The sequence below is a fragment of the Penicillium roqueforti genome (assembly GCF_015533775.1).
Source record: "Penicillium roqueforti strain LCP96 04111 chromosome Unknown scaffold_52, whole genome shotgun sequence".
Classification (NCBI taxonomy): domain Eukaryota; kingdom Fungi; phylum Ascomycota; class Eurotiomycetes; order Eurotiales; family Aspergillaceae; genus Penicillium; species Penicillium roqueforti.
In genome coordinates, this window is record NW_024067616.1 from 72663 (window position 1) to 91823 (window position 19161).

At 49.7% G+C, this 19161-nt stretch overlaps 9 protein-coding genes across 9 annotated transcripts; 6 read left to right on the plus strand and 3 right to left on the minus strand.

Annotated features, from left to right (window-relative positions):
• Positions 1 to 384: 384 nt before the first annotated feature.
• On the plus strand, positions 385 to 954 carry LCP9604111_9604 (uncharacterized protein; the record flags this gene model as incomplete). Its single annotated transcript, XM_039077877.1, has 4 exons — positions 385 to 434; positions 494 to 552; positions 618 to 749; positions 872 to 954. The coding sequence occupies 4 exons, from the start codon at positions 385 to 387 to the stop codon at positions 952 to 954; spliced, it is 324 nt and encodes a 107-aa protein (XP_038924424.1).
• Positions 955 to 1028: 74 nt separating this feature from the next.
• On the minus strand, positions 1029 to 1843 carry LCP9604111_9605 (mitochondrial 54S ribosomal protein uL16m; the record flags this gene model as incomplete). The annotated part of the gene is made up of 3 exons (XM_039077878.1): positions 1029 to 1201; positions 1265 to 1726; positions 1786 to 1843. The coding sequence occupies 3 exons, from the start codon at positions 1841 to 1843 to the stop codon at positions 1029 to 1031; spliced, it is 693 nt and encodes a 230-aa protein (XP_038924425.1).
• A 671-nt stretch (positions 1844 to 2514) lies between these two features.
• On the plus strand, positions 2515 to 5955 carry LCP9604111_9606 (replication factor C subunit 1; the record flags this gene model as incomplete). Its single annotated transcript, XM_039077879.1, has 5 exons — positions 2515 to 2595; positions 2704 to 2728; positions 2781 to 2868; positions 2929 to 5303; positions 5366 to 5955. 5 exons carry the CDS (start codon positions 2515 to 2517, stop codon positions 5953 to 5955), a joined length of 3159 nt encoding a protein of 1052 aa, XP_038924426.1.
• Positions 5956 to 6216: 261 nt separating this feature from the next.
• On the plus strand, positions 6217 to 7587 carry LCP9604111_9607 (putative isopropanol dehydrogenase; the record flags this gene model as incomplete). Its single annotated transcript, XM_039077880.1, has 4 exons — positions 6217 to 6262; positions 6319 to 6819; positions 6868 to 7008; positions 7076 to 7587. 4 exons carry the CDS (start codon positions 6217 to 6219, stop codon positions 7585 to 7587), a joined length of 1200 nt encoding a protein of 399 aa, XP_038924427.1.
• Positions 7588 to 8112: 525 nt separating this feature from the next.
• LCP9604111_9608 (Sin1 family protein) lies at positions 8113 to 10792 on the plus strand (the record flags this gene model as incomplete). Its single annotated transcript, XM_039077881.1, has 3 exons — positions 8113 to 8135; positions 8211 to 8696; positions 8746 to 10792. The coding sequence occupies 3 exons, from the start codon at positions 8113 to 8115 to the stop codon at positions 10790 to 10792; spliced, it is 2556 nt and encodes an 851-aa protein (XP_038924428.1).
• Positions 10793 to 13898: 3106 nt separating this feature from the next.
• LCP9604111_9609 (uncharacterized protein) lies at positions 13899 to 14861 on the plus strand (the record flags this gene model as incomplete). The annotated part of the gene is made up of 1 exon (XM_039077882.1): positions 13899 to 14861. One exon carries the CDS (start codon positions 13899 to 13901, stop codon positions 14859 to 14861), a length of 963 nt encoding a protein of 320 aa, XP_038924429.1.
• Positions 14862 to 15157: 296 nt separating this feature from the next.
• On the minus strand, positions 15158 to 16440 carry LCP9604111_9610 (legume-like lectin family protein; the record flags this gene model as incomplete). Its single annotated transcript, XM_039077884.1, has 6 exons — positions 15158 to 15595; positions 15649 to 15909; positions 15971 to 16052; positions 16114 to 16184; positions 16262 to 16285; positions 16345 to 16440. The coding sequence occupies 6 exons, from the start codon at positions 16438 to 16440 to the stop codon at positions 15158 to 15160; spliced, it is 972 nt and encodes a 323-aa protein (XP_038924430.1).
• A 360-nt stretch (positions 16441 to 16800) lies between these two features.
• tim13 (protein translocase subunit TIM13) lies at positions 16801 to 17214 on the plus strand (the record flags this gene model as incomplete). Its single annotated transcript, XM_039077885.1, has 2 exons — positions 16801 to 16920; positions 16975 to 17214. The coding sequence occupies 2 exons, from the start codon at positions 16801 to 16803 to the stop codon at positions 17212 to 17214; spliced, it is 360 nt and encodes a 119-aa protein (XP_038924431.1).
• A 398-nt stretch (positions 17215 to 17612) lies between these two features.
• Positions 17613 to 18953, minus strand: pkaC (cAMP-dependent protein kinase catalytic subunit pkaC; the record flags this gene model as incomplete). Its single annotated transcript, XM_039077886.1, has 4 exons — positions 17613 to 17640; positions 17690 to 18064; positions 18113 to 18366; positions 18432 to 18953. 4 exons carry the CDS (start codon positions 18951 to 18953, stop codon positions 17613 to 17615), a joined length of 1179 nt encoding a protein of 392 aa, XP_038924432.1.
• Between the last annotated feature and the right edge of the window lie 208 nt (positions 18954 to 19161).

Here is a 19161-nt window from a genome sequence, read left to right on the forward strand (position 1 = left end):
CGTTTTCGAATATGTTGTGCTTGATCCCCCATTATGATTCAACGCGCAATGTTGCTAAATGTTGTAGTATAAAGAATGCACCAAGACTATTTATTTCTGGAACCACACGTGCCCAACTCGTAGCTCTATATATTTCAACAGCGAAGCTGTAGCCGTATTGTAGCAATGGTCGATTCTAAGTACATAGAGCACATTCGATACTATTTTATACAATGATATCAAGAAACCTGAATTGTGTAGGTCAGTTGACCTCTTAACATACGTCATCGCATCCCCGTCATTCATAAACTGGACCACCCAGTGGGAACATCGGAATAGCATTCATCTGATTTTCCTAATACAATTCTACTATTGTACCTCTATTCCATACGAATATCATCCAAAATGTCCGACCCCAGACTTGTTGATATGGAACCGGGCGGAGAGAGCACTCAGTATGGACCGAATCAAGACCATCTCTTGCAATTGCTATTCGCTAATATACAGGGTGCAGATATGAGTCTATTAGGGAATTCACTAAGAGTCCTCCCAAGCAGACCGGACAGCTAGGGGGTATATCGCTTCCTTGGAGATAATTCTGAGTGCACTAGGCATAGCAATGACTGACCTCATCCAAGTTGGCCAGAAGCACACTATAAGCGAAGCGAGCCCTGATCTAGGGACACATAGCCCAGGGCCAGCATCCAGCAACGACGAGGATGCCCAGGCACAGAAGCTAGGAATGGGAGCATTAGCTGACCCCGGTAAAGGTAAATCCTGAATATATTTTCCTTGTCTAAACTCCTAGTATCAAGACAAAAGATCCATCAGAGGAGCCCGTGCCTCGACGGCTCCTAAAGAGACGCAAACAGCTGATGATAATGTACAAAAGATATGAAACGTGACGAGGACGATGCCGTGTCCAAGGCCCGCAGACAGCAGGGGTATGGGCCTGGCTCTGGTGTCGGGGCTTAGTCGGCAAAGACGACAAAAGCAAAAGACATGACCGATGAAAAAAGAGAAAACGGTATCATGCAGGAAGCGGCAGTTTATTGTGTAGAGTCGGAGCTGGATGAGGTGCTCTGCGGAGGTGAAACGAGGTCATTGGTACCAATGGGCGGGTCTCTGCGAGCTCGCTTGAGGGAGTCGAGAGTGACTCCGTTTCCGAGCTTTGTGATACCGACGACAGGCGGGTCATCCTTGTTAACGAACTCCCAAAGACCTAATGAATAAGAATGAGCATCTTTCGCACTAGTAGTAGTAATGTAGAAAATGCATAACCTACCTGGCAATTTGTGGCCCGCCAATCTGAAAGCCTCGCGGGCAATCTTCTCGTGGACATCTCCCTTCAACTCAAAGACGATTCGGCTCACGGGCAGTCGGACAGTCCAGTAGTCGAACTTACCCTTACCCTTACCCATACGCTGCTCGTTACCCTTGGTGTACACACCAACGTTGGCGCTGACACGCTTGTACAGCTTATAGTTCATTCCTCGAAGCCGTCGCTTGATGGTCTCTTCGGCGATCTTCAACGCCGATGCGGGCATGCGGCGGTCGTGGTCTTTCATGCGCAGACCGAAGTCTCCCCACACGACTGTTGTTCCTCGGGTGGATCCGCCGGTAGCAACGTGAGGGCGACCCTTGGGGGATTTGGATTTTTCTTGGAATTTCGGGGTCAGCCAATCAAGGGTGGGCGAGGTGGTAGAGAAGCATCGTGATAGAGAAAAGGTGGCCAGCGGTCCCGACACTATGTCGCACTGTTAGTCTTCGGCCGAATGGATTTTATGGGGGTTAAATGGCTCATACGAGTTGGCCGTGTGCAGGCGGAAAGCGGTCCAGCAAACATCTTGATCTGGGGACCCATTGTGAGGAGGGAGGCGGCGAGAGATACCAATGTTGCGAAAGGCTTCGTTACTCCGGCACTTTTCGATGATTTACACTAGTCCCAAAGTGGAAAGACACAGAGCACGTGACATTATCCATACTTGCTAAATTATGCCTTGAAAACCAGGCCTCAATTTCAGTCTAATTATATTCTAACATAGTACGTTGTAGCTCCAAATAGCTATTTATTGATGGAAGATGCACTCAATCATACTAAAGAAAGTCCGCGCTGCGCAACTCGATAATTGAAACTATGGATATGTAATATGTCTGACTGGTAATCCTCTTGTCTTGTCCTGTAATAGTTTGATATGTTATGCACAGCCGGTGCTATCCGATATATATCTCTCGGCACCAATGACACTATATACAAACATCTCATGCCTGAAGCGTTTATGACTTTGAGGTAAGGAGTGCTAATGAGGCCTTGGAGTCCTTTCCTGATTCTTATAGTTAGTAAGTAGTCTTAGCTTATATACGCTAGTCCTAAAATGGAAGGAAGTGCTGCCTTACGTCAGCCAGTCACGTCCCCGGAAGTGTGGCGCGTCGTTCGCGATCTAGCAAACGCTGCGGCAAGAGCTCGATTGGCCATACACCGCGCTTTCATTTACTGTTCTGTGCCAAATTCCGTGTCATTAATTGCGACTCAGTATGGACATCCGGAATTTCTTTGGTGGCAAGTCGAGTCAAGGCTCCAACGACGCCGCTACGAAACCCGCAGCTAAAAAAGAGGTAAGCTGGTGCCTTGCTCACGAAAGGAGGGCCTGGTTACTTTATATGTGTACTGGTGCCCTTCGTATTGCTTGAAATTATAGTCTAACCTCAAATCCGACAATGCAGGACTCCTCTGCCACAAGAAAGAGACGTATGCTCTCCATAACCCATAGTCCTGCACTACCAGTCTAACGCGAAAACAGGCAGCAGAAAGATTGTGGATGACAGTGACGAAGAAGATGTAGCACCAACCAAAGCGCCCGCTATCAAAGCAAAGTCCAAAAGTCAATCGTATGTCCATCGCTGGATTGAAATGTCTCATACCATTTGACTGATGAGCTTCCTCTACAGAAAGCCCGAAGAGACTAAAGAAGAACCTACAACTTCCTCCGACTATTTCGCCTCCAATAAGAAGAAACCACGGCCTACAAAACCAACTGAGCAAGTTCAGTCCGATAAAGCCAAGATTGTGGCCGAAAATCCCAAACCCAAGAAGACTGCCGAAGAACCTGCGAACAAAGTACGAACCACCACTAAGGTATCAACAAAGAAACCCACAAAGGTCCTTGAGGATGAAAATCTTGGCGCCGATGACATTTTTGCAACCGAATATGGAAAAGCCGGCAAAGGAGACGATGATTATGTGGCTGAGGATGATAATGACGATGGCAGTGACTTCGAAATGCTTGAGGTAAGGCCAGTCACTGCAGGATTGAAGAAGGCACAGAAGAAGCAACCTTCTCGCGATGACGAGGATGACGTGGTCATGGAAGATCTCCCCAAAATTCCTACCCCGAAGGCTCGACCTGGTCGCAAGCGCAAATCGGAAGCTCTCATCGACGAGGATGAAGACGACTACCAAGAACCCAAAAAGGAAACGAAAAAGGCAGCTCCGAAAACCAAAGCCGCGGCAGCATCAGCTGCGAAGAAGCAGAAGGCTAGCCCTAAAAAGGCCAAAAAGGAGGAAAAACCAGAGAGCAAAGAGCTCCAAGATATTTTCGACAGCATTCCTACGATTGACGCCCCAGAGCCTCCTGAGGGAGAGCCAAGGAAATTCAAATTTGGAGCACAACAAAGCCGGGAACCGGCAATGGCTGGGACTAAGGAGATGCCCGTTGGAGAAGAAAACTGCCTTGCTGGTTTGGCCTTTGTTTTCACCGGTATTTTGGAATCCCTGGGTCGTGAAGAGGGTGCGCAATTGGTGAAGAAGTATGGTGGCAAAGTCGTGGGGGCTCCTAGTTCTAAGACGAACTATGTAGTTCTCGGATCTGATGCCGGCCCAAAGAAGCTTGAGACAATTGCGAAGCACAAGATCAAGACCATCAACGAGGATGGTCTCTTCGAATTGATTCGACGACTCCCTGCCAACGGCGGGGATGGAAAGGCTGCCGAAAAGCATGCCGAGAAAGTGAAAGCCGACGAGGCCAAGGTCCGTGCTATGGCGGCCGAAATTGATGCAGAGGAGAAGAAACGAGATGAGCAAAAACGAAAGACGGCCGCGGCTCAAGCATCCAAGACCTCGGCCACCGGGTCTCAGACGCCACCAAGCTCACAGCCCGCAATATCTGGTGATCTCTGGACCACGAAGTATGCCCCAACATCGACCAGTATGATCTGTGGCAATAAGAGTGCTGTGGAAAAGATTCAGACCTGGTTGCGGGACTGGCATACCAATGCCCAGGCCGATTTCAAAAAAGGCGGCAAAGACGGCTCGGGGATATACCGTGCCGTCATTATTCACGGTCCTCCAGGAATCGGCAAAACTACAGCAGCCCATCTCGTGGCGAAGCTGGAAGGATTCGATATCGTGGAGACCAATGCCAGTGACACCAGAAGTAAGAAGCTTGTCGAGAGCTCTACCTTGGGTGTGCTAGATACAACATCATTGCAAGGATATTTCGCCGGACAAGGCAAGCAAGTCGATAGTGAAAAGAAAAAGCTCGTACTTATCATGGACGAGGTTGATGGCATGTCTGCCGGTGATCGCGGAGGTGTGGGAGCTGTCGCAGCCATTGTCAAGAAGACCAAGATTCCGATCATCCTCATCTGCAATGAGCGAAAGCTTCCAAAGATGAAACCTTTCGACTTCATCACCTATGACGTGCCATTCAGACGCCCGACTGCTGAGCAAATTCGGGCAAGACTGTCCACTATCTGTTTCCGAGAAGGCCTTAAGATTCCGCCTCCTGTACTCGACGGCCTCATTGAGGGAACACATGCCGATATCCGCCAGGTCATCAACATGCTTTCCACAGCAAGACTGGATCAAAAGGGTCTTAATTACGATGAAGGGAAGCAAATGTCAAAGTCGTGGGAGAAGAATATCATTCTCAAGCCGTGGGATATTGTCAGCAAAATTCTCAGCGCCCAGATGTTTTCCCCGAGTTCCACTGCTACCCTGAATGACAAGATCGAGCTTTATTTTAACGATCATGAGTTCAGCTACCTGATGCTTCAGGAGAACTACCTCAGAACTAAACCTGCTCTTGTGGGCAAATATCAGGGCGAGGAACAGCGACTGAAAGCGCTTGAATTGATGGACAATGCCGCTTCGAGTATCAGCGATGGCGACCTCGTCGACCGCATGATCCACGGCACCCAGCAGCAATGGAGTCTTATGCCCACTCATGCGATCTTCAGCTTTGTGCGGCCAGCCAGCTTCCAGTACGGAAACTTAAATGGGCGGCCTGCATTTACTAGCTGGCTGGGCAACAATAGCAAACATGGTATGTTTTGGACATTCCCCTATTCTCTGTATAGTACACTCTCTAACTGATTTATTCTTCAGGCAAACTCTCCCGATACGTCAAGGAAATACAGGGCCACATGCGTCTTCGTACTACAGGTAATCGCGACGAGATCCGTCAACAGTACATGCCCTTGCTCCAGGAGAAGATGATACGCCGAATGATGGACGAAGGCAAGGACTGTGTCGAGTCGGTCATTGATCTCATGGATGAATACTATCTCACTCGAGAGGACTTTGATTCCATGGTTGAACTAGGACTAGGCCCAATGGACGAGTCTAAGATCAAACTTGAGACACAGACGAAAGCTACCTTCACGCGTCTGTACAACTCGCGTTCGCACCCGATGCCATTCATGAAGGCCAGCAATGTTGTGGCACCCAAGGTGGGGAAGAAGGACAAGCCTGATATTGAAGATGCCCTTGAAGCATCCGACGAAGAAGAAGTTGTTGAAGAGATCAAGGATGAGGACGAAGAACTTGACCTGAAGAAGGACAAGTATGTGAGCTTGCCTAAGAAAAAGAAGGCACCGGCCAAGGGCAAGAAGACGAAGAAGACCGATGGTGACGTCGATGCCGATGAGGAAAAGCCGAAGAAAGCTCGTAAGAGTAGGGCCAAGGCCAAGGCTTGAGAGATTCTCATTTTTGTAACATATTATCGTTTCGTCAAGGAGCACGCGTTTCAATAGTGTTGGTGCATTTTAATCTGCTGTCTCTGAGTACACCAATTTAGTTGTTTACATTTTGACGTGTCTTAGGACTTGTTTTCTTCTCTCGCTGCTTTCCCGCTATTCCTATCCCCTCGTGAATGCCTTCAAACCCTTCCACTTCTTTTATCTCAGCTCTTGCTATCTCGACTCTTCTTCTGTGCAGACCTGTTCCTGCATGCAAATATGACTCGTGTCTCTGAATCTAGTGACTCTGACAATGTCACAACAAGTACGTCAAGTATTCTCGCCAATCATGAGTATAAACACTGAACTGTCTGTCTACAGATTCTCCAGACACTCCACGTCCAATCATCCCGCACAGAAAGCTTCTTCCGTTGGTTCAAAGCACCCATCGTGCCCTCGTTCTAAGGCCTGCTCCATTTACCGAACCCCAAGTTGAACAAGTCCCTATGCCGTCTCTACTGCCCGGAAGTGTTCTTCTGCGTATCCTGGCAACGCCCCTCCACTCTTTTAGTAAGCTAGGTTTTGATTTTTACAACCATTTCAGATCTCCTTATGAAATCCCGATTATTCCCGGCTCAAGTGCAATTGCCCGTGTGAGCCAGGTCGGTGACGATGCAACCACTCTGAAGGTTGGTCAACTGATCTTCTTTGACTCGGTCATGAAAGGAAGAGATAACCCGGAGATGGTTCGATTTTCCAACCCCGTGTATCATGGATTTGACTCTCAAATCAAGGAAATCATGGCCTATAGCGGGTTTGCAGATGGCTCATATGCCGAGTTCATGAGGGCACCACTTGAGAATTGCTATCCATTGGATGAAGGTAAGTTGATGGGAGATCCGACTAATTGGGGCTTTAATTATACCCCAGAACAACTTTGTGCTATTGCGACATTCCTCAGGCCTTTCGGTGGACTGAGTAGCATTGACGTGAAGCCCGGTGAAACCGTGTTGATTTCTCCGGCCACTTATCCAAACGGCGTTGCTGCATGCATGGTTGCTTTGGCTATGGGTAATATCTCTCTTTAGCTACCAAAGATATCCCCAGACAATCAGGAGTTTGGCTAACTGAATATCAGGTGCAAAAGTTGTAGCCTGGTCTCACGATGATGCTAAGCTCATGCGTCTCAATCAGATCCTATCATGCACTTTCAACGGTTCTTGCGAAAGAATCTCCACGGTAACCTGGACAGGCAACCGCACGAATGATGCCTACAACATCAGCAAATTCGGTCCGATGGATGTATTCCTCGACATTTCTCCTCCTGGGGCTCGAGGATCTTTCCATCTCAAATCCGGCATTATGTCGCTCAGACCTGGAGGCCGGGTGAGTCTGATGGGTGCCTATGAAGAGCTTGAGATCCCAAATGTCTTTGTTACACGTTCTAATATCACATTGAAGGGAAACTGGATGTATGAGCGAAAGGATGTTCTTGCATTGATCAAGATGATCGAGAGGGGGAATCTTCGCCTGAAAGAAGAGGACGGATGCTATGTTGCTGGCCAATTTGGTCTGGATCAGTGGAAGGATGCATTGGCAGCGGCTGATAAACTCACAGGTATTGGAGAGAGTGTCGTGTTTTCTTTCTAGGTACACTTTTGATGATGTTCAAAGAGTTTAGTCTTGTTCGATTTGAATCTCAATGCTTGTTGTCATATCGTCAGCCATTGAGGCAGAGTAGTCCAGCATAGTACTATGATATGTTCCGCCAACAGATTTCTCAATATTCCTCAAGACTGAGAGTATAACCATGTGTATAATAATTGATTCGTCAAGTGTTGTACCTGTACGGAGATGTAAACATCGATGTAGTTGACTAGTGTGGCCCCCTTGGCGGGGAAATGAATGCGAACACCGAAGTTCCCTCTCATCTTGCTTCCGACATACAACTCTCCTTTCTCTCCCTCCTTGCTCTCCTTTCCTGATCTCTTTATCTCTTTTATCTGTTTTTTCCAGGCTGGTCCTGTATGAGCTAGTCTCATTCGCTTTCCCTCCCTTTATTCCCCGAGCATGCGCTTTTAGCTAGAGCTGCTGTGAGATATCTAGACCTCGGTCGCTACTGCGCAGCATACCCCTGGGTTATTACAGACGTATGTCCTCGTGAGAGCCTGGAAAATGTCTCTTCTTCACAATGAAGAGTAAGTCGCGTCCGGAATCGTAGACTGGCCCTCAAATCGCCGCGGAAGGGTCTCCAAGGACTAACCCGAGTGAAGCTTTACGATCTGGCAATTACGCTCCTCTTATCTCTCAACAATCAAAGATGGAATCGGGGACCGACTTATCAACGTCAATGACTCCGTGCTGAATACACCTGGCTTTCGCGCGGCGGGCTGGTCAACCGCCGCTGCGTACCCGAACACACATAGCTCCTCCCTGAAGCGCACTTACTCCCCACCGATTCCAACCACGGCAAACGTTTCATCTGAATATTACAGGCTAGCGGAACGAAATGCGAAACCTCAGCACCACAATTTGCAAGGCCTCGGCCTGGAAGACGGCGAGGATGATGGTGGCATGGTGACCGGCAAAAGCCATACGGATATGACCGCGCGGCGGAATCATGCACGAGGCGGAAAGAAGAAAACTCGACGGGAAAGGCAACAAGAGGTTCAGAGACAAGCGCAAGCAGAGGACGACGATAGCAGCGATCTGAGTGATGACAGCGACGACGATGGGGACAACGTTGGAGACGTTAGCAGGTTGGTGAATTATTGTGTGGTATTCTACTTCCCTATCTGACAACAACAGTGCTATTGATCAGATCAAATTTGACAAGATGCCCATCCATCGAGATCGCGCCGACTCCTCTCCAATCCGTTCTGGGGTCCGGAGGGAACGGCCAGAAGTGATGGTAACATCTGCATCAACACAAAACGTTGCGAGTCAGTTCAGTCAATTGAAACCACGCCCCCGTGGAGATACAACCACGAGCAGTGATCTGTCGACGGATAACGAAACCGAACTTAGAGGCTACAAACAAGGACAGGTTCAATTCTCCGCGAGTGATCAGGTCGTCGAGTATCCCCGCAGACGGCGCGAGCGAACTGGCAGTCGAGGCGCGGAGAGCCTAGCTCTCGGAGAACTCCACGAGGAGGACGAGGACTCTGGTGCCGAGTTTGTTGGTTCTGCACTTTCATCTGATTTTGACAATACGGCTGGGTCTGGCTCCTTGCTGCTGGCAGGCGTGGCGGGCGGTTTGAATTTGTCCTCGCCCATGGCTATGATGAATAAGTTACCCTCTGGCACAGGGCCGCAGAATAATTCACCGCGCAAGCATCGCAATCCGGCTCCTGTATTGCAAGATCTTCCCCCGCCACGACCTATCAGCATGGTCAAGCCGGTCAGCTTATTGACCAGCCAGCTTACGTCGCGGAAGCGAGCACCAAGCAATCCAGTGGATAAATTCGTGGTGCTCTCTGGGCGAGGTCAAGAGGACTCATTATATTTGAAGATCTACGTTCCTTTTTCAAGCGACCCCGAAGACCCGCTCGATCTGTCACTTACACGCGAATCTAAGCTTGCAGAACAGCCCGCACAAGTGACCGTTGCTGAGACGATTGGTCTTGCCCTATGGAAATATGCGGCCGACGGTCGCGGTCCACCAATTAATCGCGAGAACTTGACCGTGAACCGATGGACGCTACGGATGGTCGATGATGGCGAAGTCGAGTATGACTTCCCAGCGCTTGGGCGGACACTTCCAATGACGGATTTTACGTCAAACAATAACCAATCTGCCAAGTCCCGAGGACGGTCAAGGGGCAAGCCATATGATGAATTCGCACTGGTTGAAGCATCGAACTCCGAGTTTGAGGAGAATGAACGGCTACATCCCCAATTTAGTTCAAGCATTGGGTTGGAAGAGGCAGATCAGCCGGCTAATCTTGCAGTACCAGGGGCGCAATCCACTGCACAGAAAAAGAGCCCTCAGGCCACACCAGGCCGAACAAACCCTATCCTAGGCCAGCCATTCTCGTCTGCACTCAACCACAGCACTCTTACCCCTGCCGATCGCCCGGTGGTACCTATCTCGCATGCGACTCCCCGACTTGGTGTATCCAAGACATTGAAGATTCGTTTCATCAACATGGAGGCTTCCGCACATGTCATGACCATCAACACATCTACCGATAGCTATATAGCAGAGATTCTGGATTCTGTATGTAAAAGATGGGGCCAGGATAAGGGCAACTACCTCTTAAAGGTGATGGGGTCGAACACGATTGCACCACTTGACCGCACAGTGGAGGCATTGGGCAACATCACCGACCTTGATCTGGTGCGCCGTCGCTTCGGCGGCGGGCCTCTCGCACTCGGAACCTCGCCAGGCAGCTCATCGCCAAATGCGCCTTTGATGGTGGACACCGCAGACCCGACAACTTCTAAGAAGAGCAAAAAGGAGGCCAAGAAGGGTGCGCAGCGCATGTTGCCCTCATCTTCTCAGAAGCAAGACCACCTAGGCGGTTATTACCGCCGATACCACGTGTTCCGCAAACAGCCCATGTCTTTCACAGCATCCAACCATCGCATCCTCACGTTTGAGAATGATTATATGCATATCGTGCCCGGTGATACGGGCAAAACGGCGTCCGGCGGTAAGACCCGATCGATCAGCTTCAGTGACGTGATCGGATCTAAGGTCAGCCGACGGCACCCCAAGAGCTTCCGCGTGATGATTGTGCGCGGCAATGATGCCACGGAGCAGAAGCGTTATGACTTTGAGGCAAGGAGTACCAATGAAGCTGTGGAGATTGTGGATGAGATCAAGAAGAATATGGCGCATTATCGCATTTGATCCTCTGCTCTTTCGGACATGGAATTACGTTTTGGGCGGAAGGCTTGGATTTCGGGTTAGGGAATGGCGTTGTACAGACATATTGCAGCTTTCACCTTATTCAACAAAGCACATTCAACATTCAATCAAGCTTTCAAGCCCTTGACTTTTCTAAGTAGTTCACCAAGAAGGGGGATGTTAGAGAGCTGCCCAGATTATCGTATCATATCCTAGCTTGGTATCTCAATACCACGTGATCCCAGTCCCACTCGTCGCCCTCTTGGCATAACCTTATCTCAACCCAAACTCCTACAAGCATTTACTAGTCCTTGTCATGTCTTTTTGGTATTCTCTTTTGGTACTCTTGCTTAATGTTCTTTATGGTATGGTGGTCTTCCAAGGGATTTTTTTACAAAAGATATGACACCTTATTTGATGTTGTAGCTAGAGTATAAGAGGAATTAGCCGCAGATATAGAATTGTGTTATGTGCAATCCATACGTGATAAAACATTGGAAGTAGTTGATGGACTCAGACTGGCTTATTCTTCAGTCAATGATCAACCTCGTTGTTCCTAAACAGACCATTTCAAAGTTATACTGATACTCCATATGGTAGTGGACGAAGTAACTATAACAACTAAAACCAAGCGACCTGCATTCTCTCACATTTCTTTTTTAAAGAATTTCACAGCCTTTTCTCAGCGGTAACGAATTATAACTGTAATTTTACTTCAGCTCTAATTCGCTTTTTTTCAGAAGAGCCCAAGGAAACATCCACCCATTCTATAGGGGAGTTTTCAAGTTTATACTACGTAGTATAACGCGACGAGATAATGGCTGGCAATCGACCAGGCAAATAAGAGACAACGAGCTGGCACTTTTGAATATGAATCTCTTTCATAGTTTTCATACAAGGACCGTGCAACGACCACCAGTTTCTAAGACAACCAAGCCTGCACCATTGATTCTCAACCTCATTTCTTTCTCTCTTTCTCTCTTTTTTCGCAAGACAAACCGTGGCTTTTCATTTCGGTTTATGTCTTTGCCCTATAAATTACCTCCTTCTTTTTTCTCTACACTCTCCTGTGACTTCACTGTATATATATATATATATATATATACTGACTGGACGAAGATGCCTGTGAGCCCCGAAGAATATCACTTATATCCCGACTGTGGGACAGGACCATTTGTCTACCGATCCCGCCTCTGGGAAGCCGCGAGCTTGCTTCAGACATGCTTCGCCGAACCCAGATATCGAACTCTGCCATCTCCCACGAACACTGGCGCTTGGTCTGCCGTACAATCGCTGAAACAGTTGGTGTAAGCGAGCGGGAGCTCCGTTAAGCGATACTGTGGGATAATCGCTACCTGCGCCCCTGTGAGCGGTCCGTAAAGCGCCCCGAATAAGCCTCTATCAATCCTGTTACGTGGTGCCAATGATCAAAGTTAAAAGCTGTACTAGAAATGAATCCTATAGAAGAAATGAATTACTACTGAAATTCCTTATCTACGATATATATAGAAGTAAATCACACCCTAAGCCTATATGAATTCTTAGTCGGCCATATAAAATTATACTAGTCCCCGGAGGCGAAAAAAGGAGTTTACTCCATAGTATAAGACCTCTAGTCTCTGGACCTCTTGGAAAGTAGTAAGAAATGCCTGCGCTGCTCGCTGGCGCCATTGCTGGATAAAGACCTCGGCTGCATGGGTATCGGTCCCAAAGAGAACGTCCAGCTCGGAAATGACACTGGTATTGGTCCATCGGCGGCGTCTAACCAGCGCATCGGAGATCGCACCAAGTCCCTGGAGGTGGACCGCGCCCGGGAATGCATATGGCACAGCTCCGCGGTGGAGAATAGTAAAAGAATAAAAGAATGACTTGAATATGGATAACCAGCTTAGCCTGATGTCCTAGGTTGTAGGAATTACATTCTCTACTTTGACCTGTCCTGCACTCTTGTTTTTAATGTTTACTCTACTATGTTTGTCCGGCCAACGCTATCAACACCGTTGCTATCGTTGCGATCCCCAACCGCTGCAAGGATCAGTGTGACAGGTCACATCTGCATGATTCGCTGATACCGATCAGCGCATGTCGCTACATCAAAAGGAAAAGAATATTTACAGCGATGAAGGCGATGCCCCCGTTATAAAAGTGCTCTTGTTCTCTTTTCATCATCTCCAAAGCCGAAGTTATACAAAAAGGCGACTATGACTACTACCACATGATGGTCGGTATGCTAAACTGGCTAATCAAAATCAGACCAGACATCAGGTTTGCGGTGACAAGACTACGCTACTATGCTACTACTAATGCAATCACTGGTAGTCATTGAGTCCACCACAAACTGCCGAAAAAACTTGGTCCCTTCAGAGACAGCCTGTATATTTCATTGCTTCCATATCGCTCTGCACGATTGGACAAGGCAAGAGGGATCAGCCATTCAAGATAAACTATATACGGGGGATGAAACTGCAACAAGCGTTGCTAACACTGGGTCAGAGCACGAAACAGTGTGAATTGGTAAGTCTTCCTTGGTCTTCGGTGTCGTTTTGGTCGTTTGTCACCCTAATTTTGAATTCATTCTTACAGTGGCTGTGTCAAGTTGATATTCCACCATTGATCGTCAGGACCGAGGAGCTGTTCGGCCACCAACCGATCTCCTTACCAGAGAAAGACAACCAGATCTCACTTGATAATTTGAATTTGATTTCATGCCAGGTCTGGAGAATTCAAGGCTTATAGCTCTACCGACACATATTGGCTTCTTAGCTCTGCTTTAGCTCTTCTTCAAATAATGACACTATTTTTACAATTAAAATATCCATATGGAGGCTCAAACCCTCAGAAGATGAAGACTCGATGATCGTCCAGAAGCTGTGTCCCAAATTTAGATTTTATACATTCAATGCCTTTCTTACGGAGGCGATGTCTTCTATGAGGTCTTGTAGATGTGGGGGTGGAGATAAGATGACTAAGACACGTTATCTCCGCTTTCCAGATTAGGTTGGCTCCTTCAACTTTTTGACATTCACCCGATGTTTTACTTGACTCAACAACTCCCAAACAATGAGGTCTGCCAATTGGAGCTACTCCGCCATCTAAAATACAATTTATAATGAACTCAAACCCCACACCTACCGAGGGGCCTGGGGCATCTCCCCCCGCAGAGCATCCTCGAGCCACCAAACCTACCGAGGACCCCAAAGAACATACCCGGACAGGCCACACCCGGGCATTTCGCTTCAAAGATGGGAGTCAGCCTCACCGAAAGCGGAAACACCGTCACAGATCACGGACACGAGACAGTGAACCGTCCAAGCGACACCATCGCGAGGACAAGAAGTCCGACCCGACATACGAAAACTCCTTCAACTCAACAGCGGACACATTCCGCGAGTCACTCTTCGACGCTCTCGGCGACGACGAAGGTGCCGCATACTGGGAATCCGTCTACGGCCAGCCCATCCATAACTACCGTGTCCCGGACGTACAACGCGGGCCGGAGGGCGAGCTAGAACAGATGACGGAGGAGGAATATGTTGACTACGTACGTCGACGGATGTGGGAGCGGACACGGGAGGGCATGTTAGCCGAGCAGGAGCGGCTGCGGGCTGAGCGGCAGCAGAAAAGGAAGGAGGAGGCTCAGAGGAACGCGCAGTCTGGGAGGGAGGAGTTTGAACGTGCTATGGACGAGAGTCTACGGCGAGGAGCGCAGCGCAAGAGAGCAAAGACTGAGTGGGGTGCACCCTGGGCTGAGTATTTGGAGAGATGGGAGACTATTCGGAAGGTTGCGGAGGAATCGGCTCCTAAGTCGCTGCGCAATCTGCTCTTCTGGCCTGTTCGCTCTGGGAAGAGGGTTGATGTTCGACCTCAAGCTGTTGAGGAGTTCATGCGCCATGCTCCGCCGCCGGCGGACCTGCTTGGTACGCTTAAAGCGGAGCGCATTCGCTGGCATCCCGATAAGATTCAGCATCGCTATGGCGCGTTAGGGATTGATGATACTGTCATGCGCAGCGTTACTGAGGTCTTCCAGATTGTAGATGGCTTGTGGAACGAGGAGAGAGAACGGCAGAAGTAACGACGGAGGTCTCTCCATTGGGCGGCGTTTTGTTTTATTACTTGTAATACTATTGATACCCCAAGCATCATGCTGCATATCAGAGCAAATTATGAATGATCGTGACTTTGATTCATTTCAAAGATGAAGAGAAAAGATAACAAGAACTGTAGTGCGAGCTGAACGTAGATGAAAGTAAAAAGAAGAGCTTCAAAGGGGCTATGTATGCAAAAACTGGGCAAACCCAGAGACCAACTTGAACCGCACAGAAGAAGGTTTAAGACCTGTGCTTTACCAAATGTCCATACAACGTAAATTTAGAAACGCGATGACCGGGTCTTGGTCCGGTAGACCGTCCAGCCAAAGTAACCACCGACAACAACGCCGAAGAACAGCACGATCTTGAAGAGGAACCAAGTCCAGCTACTCTTCTCCTTGAGCTCCTTAACAGGCTTGGGGGAGGAGCGGACACGGCCCTTGGACCGGTCTTCTGTGGTCTTCCCGCGGTTAAGTGAGTATAGGTTCTCGGCCTTGAGGGAGATGATGTCGTGGTTGTCACTCAGCTCGCCGGTCTCGGCGGAGAGGCCCAGGTATGCGACGGAGGGGATGGCGATGTTAGAATCCTCAGCGGAAAGATTGAAGCACTCGGTCCATGTGTCTTCGGACTTGTACTGTAGCTCCAGGGACAGGGACTTGTCCTGGAAGTAGGTAAGACGAGCCTTTGTGGGAACTGGGGCGCTGCGGAGACCACGAGCCTGTGAACAGTTAGCGGTATATCCAAAACAGCCGCGAATCAATGTCAACTCACAGAGCAACCGGCTAGCTCGTTCGCCTTGCCGTCATGCGCCTGGTCATAGGAGGTCTGCCCATCGCCCATCATCGCCATGACGTAAGGGAACGACACACCGGGGCGGTTGTTCTTATAGGTGTCGAAGAAGACACCGAGACCCTCGAATCTGTCTGTCGAACCGAAGACAGGGCCCTGTGTGGCACGCTCCTTGGTGAGCCAGAGGGCAAATCCATCACCATGCAAGTTGCCGGAGCCGTGGATCTCAAACTCGAGCTCAATCTAGCAGAGGCGTACGTGAGCTTTTGGCCCATATTCTGTTCCGCGGGGTTCGTGAATTTACCTGCCAATTGGTTGCGGTCAGAGGTACGCGGGAGGAGATCCATCCTTGCTGCGATGGCCGGTCAGCCGTGAGGCGAACGTATCTGAACAAAGACGAAAATCAGCACTGATTACAGAGTCCACCTGAAGACCGGAATATCTCACTTGTCAGCGCGGATTACTGTATCTCCTCCGAAGTCGAACCAGCGGCTTTGGAAGTCTGAATCGAGGTATGGCTGTTACATCGGTCAATACTGATATTCCTCCTCGGAGCACGATCCGTGCACAGTGTGTTCGCGGGTTATGATCATACCGGAGAGAGGCTATGGGTGCGAAGCTGACAGATGTCCAAAGTTAGTACCTCGGCTTGAAACGGAGTCAACATTGAGCACATACGGGGATGCTTTTGATATTTGGGTCATCGTAGGCATTCACGGGTAAGGCGACCAAGCCCGCGAAGCAGAGAAGCGAGGAAATAGACGGAAGACGCATTGTGGAATTGTATTAGGGCTCAATGGAGGGGAGCCCAAAGTGTTTCAAAGATAGACTGGAGGTGGGATAGACGGGGTACGGTGTCACCAGGACCCGAAAACCCAGTGAGAAAGAAATAAGAAAAGAGGCCTTGAGGAAGTCGAAAAAATGACAAGAAAGAGTGAATAGGCAAAGTTCAGGCGTGGAGACAAGGGAGGTGAAGTATACAGCTCGTTATGCTAAGGTGTCCACATCGGATGTGGCGCAGCGAACACACCAGCCACAACCCTGCATCTCAGATCCTGAAGTCCGACTTTCTTCGGTTCGATCCAATTCAACACCATCTCATTTGCACTTTTCCACCAACCTCACTCTCTCATAATGTCGCTCTTCGGTTCTAGCTCCCCCGCTCCTATTCAGACCTCCGAGGAGATCAAGGCAGCAGTCATGCGCCAGCTCCAGCAGGAGGCCGCCATGTCGAACGCCCGCGCCCTGATCGGAGTACGTCACCACCCTTGATATCCAAATCCGGCAACCAACTAACATCAACCTCAGAAAATCAACAAGCACTGCTTCAAGGCCTGCGTTCCTGCCCCCGGTACCTCGCTCTCGGCCAAGGAGAATACCTGCCTGTCCAGCTGCATGGAGAAGTACATCGCCATGTGGAACACCACAAGCAAGACCTACATCGCCCGTATCGGCGTGGAAACCAAGCGTCTCGGTGGTCAGGATGCTGCTGCCATTGCCTCCATGGCTACCGGCATGCCCGAGGGCGGCAGCGGAATCCTGGGCTAAGTTGGATCCATCATCGAATCAGAAGCAAGGAATTTGAAGGACGAAACAAGAAGAAAAAGACACACACACACACACACCTCTGTGTATGAACTACTGTACGATAGAAGCGGCCTGGTAGCCCGTGTATAATATGGGCGTGGCTTTTTGTGCCCCGGTGGTTGGAGAGATTGGGAATAGAACAGGGTTCACGACGAACCCATTTGTACATCGAGCAGGCAATTGAAAGAAAAAAGAAACACAAGAATTCGATTGTAATTGCTAAGAAAAATGATGTGCATATAGAAAAGTATGGATTTTCATATAATGGCTCCTGGTTTTTCACGACTCCTCCCGAGGTCAATCAGTTCCGGCCCTCCCCCAAAGGACTTTTCGTCGCGTCATAAAATTATACAAGCACCTTAGAAGTCGGGGAAAAGGTGACCGTATCTGGAACTAGTTAGTCAGGCGTGCGGGTGGCATGGAAAGAAATACATACGGATCTTCTCCTTCCTGGCCATAGTGCTCTGTCTCTTCCGGATACTTGTCGTATTGGCTTGCATCGCCCTGTCCACCGCGAATGGGTGGGATATACGGCGCATCGATATCCTTACGAGCCAGCCGGTCCCAAGTGACTTCGGCGAACCAGGCATGGTTCTTGACATCGCTCGGGCCACCGTGCAAGTTCCCGAGGCGCTTGGTGAGGTCAGCTGTGATCAGCTGAGAGAGCAGATCGACTGCGTCGGCGTGCAAGTATGGAGGATACTTGACTTTGCCCCGCAGAATATTCTCGTATATCTTGACTGGGGATCCGCTGTCCCAGAAAGGAGTGAAGCCACACAGCATTTCAAAGATTAAGATTCCCAATGACCACCTTAGGACAGTTAGAGCAATTCGACAGAAGCATTGAAAGCAGACTTACCAGTCAACTGATTTGTTGTATCCCTTGGAAGAGACAACCTCGGGTGCTAGGTAGTCTGGGGTACCACAAAGTGTCCATGTAATATCCGGCACGTTTTTAGCAAACCCAAAATCCGTGATCTTGAGATGACCATGACGGTCTAACAGAAGATTTTCTGGCTTCAGATCACGATAGATGATCTGGTGTGAGTGCAAATACTCGAGCGCTAGGGTAACCTCCGCGGCATAGAATTTGGCCACCGGGTTCGGGAAGCGCTAATGACAAATGAGTTCTTTGTTCACACACACAAAACCAAGGAAGTGGTCATGGGATCACTCACTTGTGACTTGCGCAGGAGACTGAACAATTCGCCTCCCTCCACAAAGTCCATGACCATATAGAGGTTCCGAGAGTCCTGCCAAGTTCCCCATAAGGTAACGAGGAATGGATGCCGCACCCGATTTAACATTCGGCGCTCGTCATTTGTGTGCTCGATTTGCTTCATCTTGACCACCTGGGCCTTCTTCAACACTTTCATTGCATAGAAGCGATGATTGTGGTTAGACTGCACCAGGTGCACACGGCCGAAGCTCCCTGTTCCCAAGGTGCGCTGAAGCTCAAAGTCCTCCTGAGAGTACTTTCCCTTTGTAACACGCTCTTGCTTCGGCTGCTCCTGGTTTATAATGTGGTCGATGCTGGCGACATTGTTGTGTGTACCCGTACCCGTGTGGTGCTGGGGCGTACCGTGTGAAGCGGGTTGCATGGATGCGCCTGAACCGTCGTGGTTCTGAGTATCTGGTTTCCCGTGGTCTTGCGAATCCTTCGTTCGCCTCTTCTTCAATAAACCTCCTAAACTCGGCATGAAGAGAAGATTAGACGGGCTTTGGGGCCATTGGGGGGGGGGGGGGGGGGGTGGAGGGTGGGGGGGGGGGGGGGGGGGGTGGGGGGGGGGGGGGGGGGGGGGGGGGGGTGGTGGGGGGGGGGGGGGGGGGTGGGGGGGGGGGGGGGGGGGGGGGGGGGGGGGGGGTGGGGGGGGGGGGGGGGGGGGGGGGGGGGGGGGGGGGGGGGGG